General features: G+C 46.6%; 1 protein-coding gene across 1 annotated transcript; it reads left to right on the top strand.

Annotated features, from left to right (window-relative positions):
* Positions 1 to 347: 347 nt before the first annotated feature.
* Pmar_PMAR003810 (hypothetical protein) lies at positions 348 to 605 on the top strand (the record flags this gene model as incomplete). The annotated part of the gene is made up of 2 exons (XM_002788325.1): positions 348 to 422; positions 471 to 605. Coding segments are annotated over 2 exons (210 nt in total), but the record flags the coding sequence as incomplete, so codon positions are not given.
* Between the last annotated feature and the right edge of the window lie 1,186 nt (positions 606 to 1,791).

Consider the following 1,791-nt stretch of genomic DNA (forward strand, 5'->3'; position numbering starts at 1 on the left):
ATTTGTTGCCTCTAGGAAAACCGTCGTCGTCTTTTGGAACTATCATTTCATTATGCTGCCAGTACGCTACTATGATTTATTCATGACAAGTTCATCGTTTGAGCTGAGCTCAATAAGCTCTACATGACTCTCTAAGGTTCTTTTGTATGACGGAGATCAAGATTTCATCTGTAACTGGATTGGCTACGAGCACGTGGCGGATGCGATGGAGTGGCCGGGCCGTCAGTCTTTCACCAACGCTCCCCGCTATGAGTATGAGGTGAGTTCATTGCCGAACCAACGTTCCGGTATGCACTCCGATTCGTTCGACTCCCCGGACCTTGGTTGATGGCGGCATTTCCCCTCAGGATGATAGCGGAATCTCGATTGGTAAATTCCGCAGTGCCACCTATCAGGAGAGCGGGATGTTCAGCTTCTTCCAAGTAAGATGCTGAATATTCTGTATAACATCAAGTTACCAACTTTTGTAGGTGTATCGAGCTGGTCATTTTGTGCCCACCGACCAACCCGAGGCTGCCCTGCTCATGATCAACGATTTCATCCACGGTATTTTCGGACCAGATTCTCCAAGAGCCACACCAGTCGGAGCTCTAGGCGGTTCGTGAACTCTAAGAGCCGTCTCGCACACTTTTCTTTCTGCGAGTCTCTTGGATGCGTATCGAGCGAATCTTCTGAAATAACTTATTCGATTGGTATTGTGACCTCGCCCCTCACGAATTCTTTCAAGTATTTTCATTATGGCTCGAAATCGTGGATACTCTCAAACTGATGGAGTCCGCGAAGCCATGTCTTATGACTTCTCTGAAAAGCCTCTCGGCTCCCACCCTCCTACACCCTCCTAAAAAGAAGTTATTGTCCGAAATCTCCTACGTGTTGAGTTTTTGAGATTATCTCAATGAGATATCACCCAGCGCCCAAGGAGACGCGCAGCGCGAGACTCGTCGGCAACATAGTGTTGCCAACACTACCTTCTATATTCGTAGTGATCTTGTGAATGAGGTAAAATAGGTGGAATAACTCTGCATTTTACTCAACATGATAGTTTCATGATGGTACTACCATTATCCAATTTGTATCAACATCGGCTCAAGGTTACATGGCATAACCAAAGGATCAGGGGAATTCGACAATCATGTTCTTCTGAAGAACTCCCTCATATATGTTCGCTGTAGGTCCTACAGCGTAGGATAGCGTGGGGCTGTCTTTCAAATGCAGTTTGACACATGCCCTTCCGACTCCTCGGACTTCAACCGACACCTGGGGATACCTACTGTGTGAGGACCTCCTTCTGTGTTGGTATTGTCTCTGTGTAGTAGCTGCGTAGCCCAGCGCTGAGACTATCTAAGTCCGCTAAGTCCGTCTATGACTATTTGAAAGTAAGAAGGTCATATCTTCCGCATCATTGGTTATTATTCTCTGTGATGTTGGTGGTGCATATTTGTGCATACTGCTGAGTTGCTGGGTTCACACTGTGAACGAACTTCACACTTCTTTCTATTGATTGGGTATGAACACTGGTAATCTACCAGTGGTAAAGTATATTGCGTGACTATCGATGGTTAGCGGTATTGGCCCAATTGTCGAGTTGGGCAATGTCGAGCTGAAGTGTCAAACTTGGATGCGTATTGTCAAACTTGTGTGCGTATTGTCAAACTTGTTCGGTTTATTGCCATTCTATGAAGGTCCAGGCTTGCATGGGGCAAATTCAAGCAAGCGTAACGAGTATCGCTCGTGCGTGCGTGGCGCACGCCGTTGTGATCGACCCGAACTACAAACTTTGTGGCACAAAGT

This window comes from Perkinsus marinus, assembly GCF_000006405.1.
Source record: "Perkinsus marinus ATCC 50983 genomic scaffold scf_1104296928372, whole genome shotgun sequence".
NCBI classification, from domain to species: Eukaryota; Perkinsozoa; order Perkinsida; family Perkinsidae; genus Perkinsus; species Perkinsus marinus.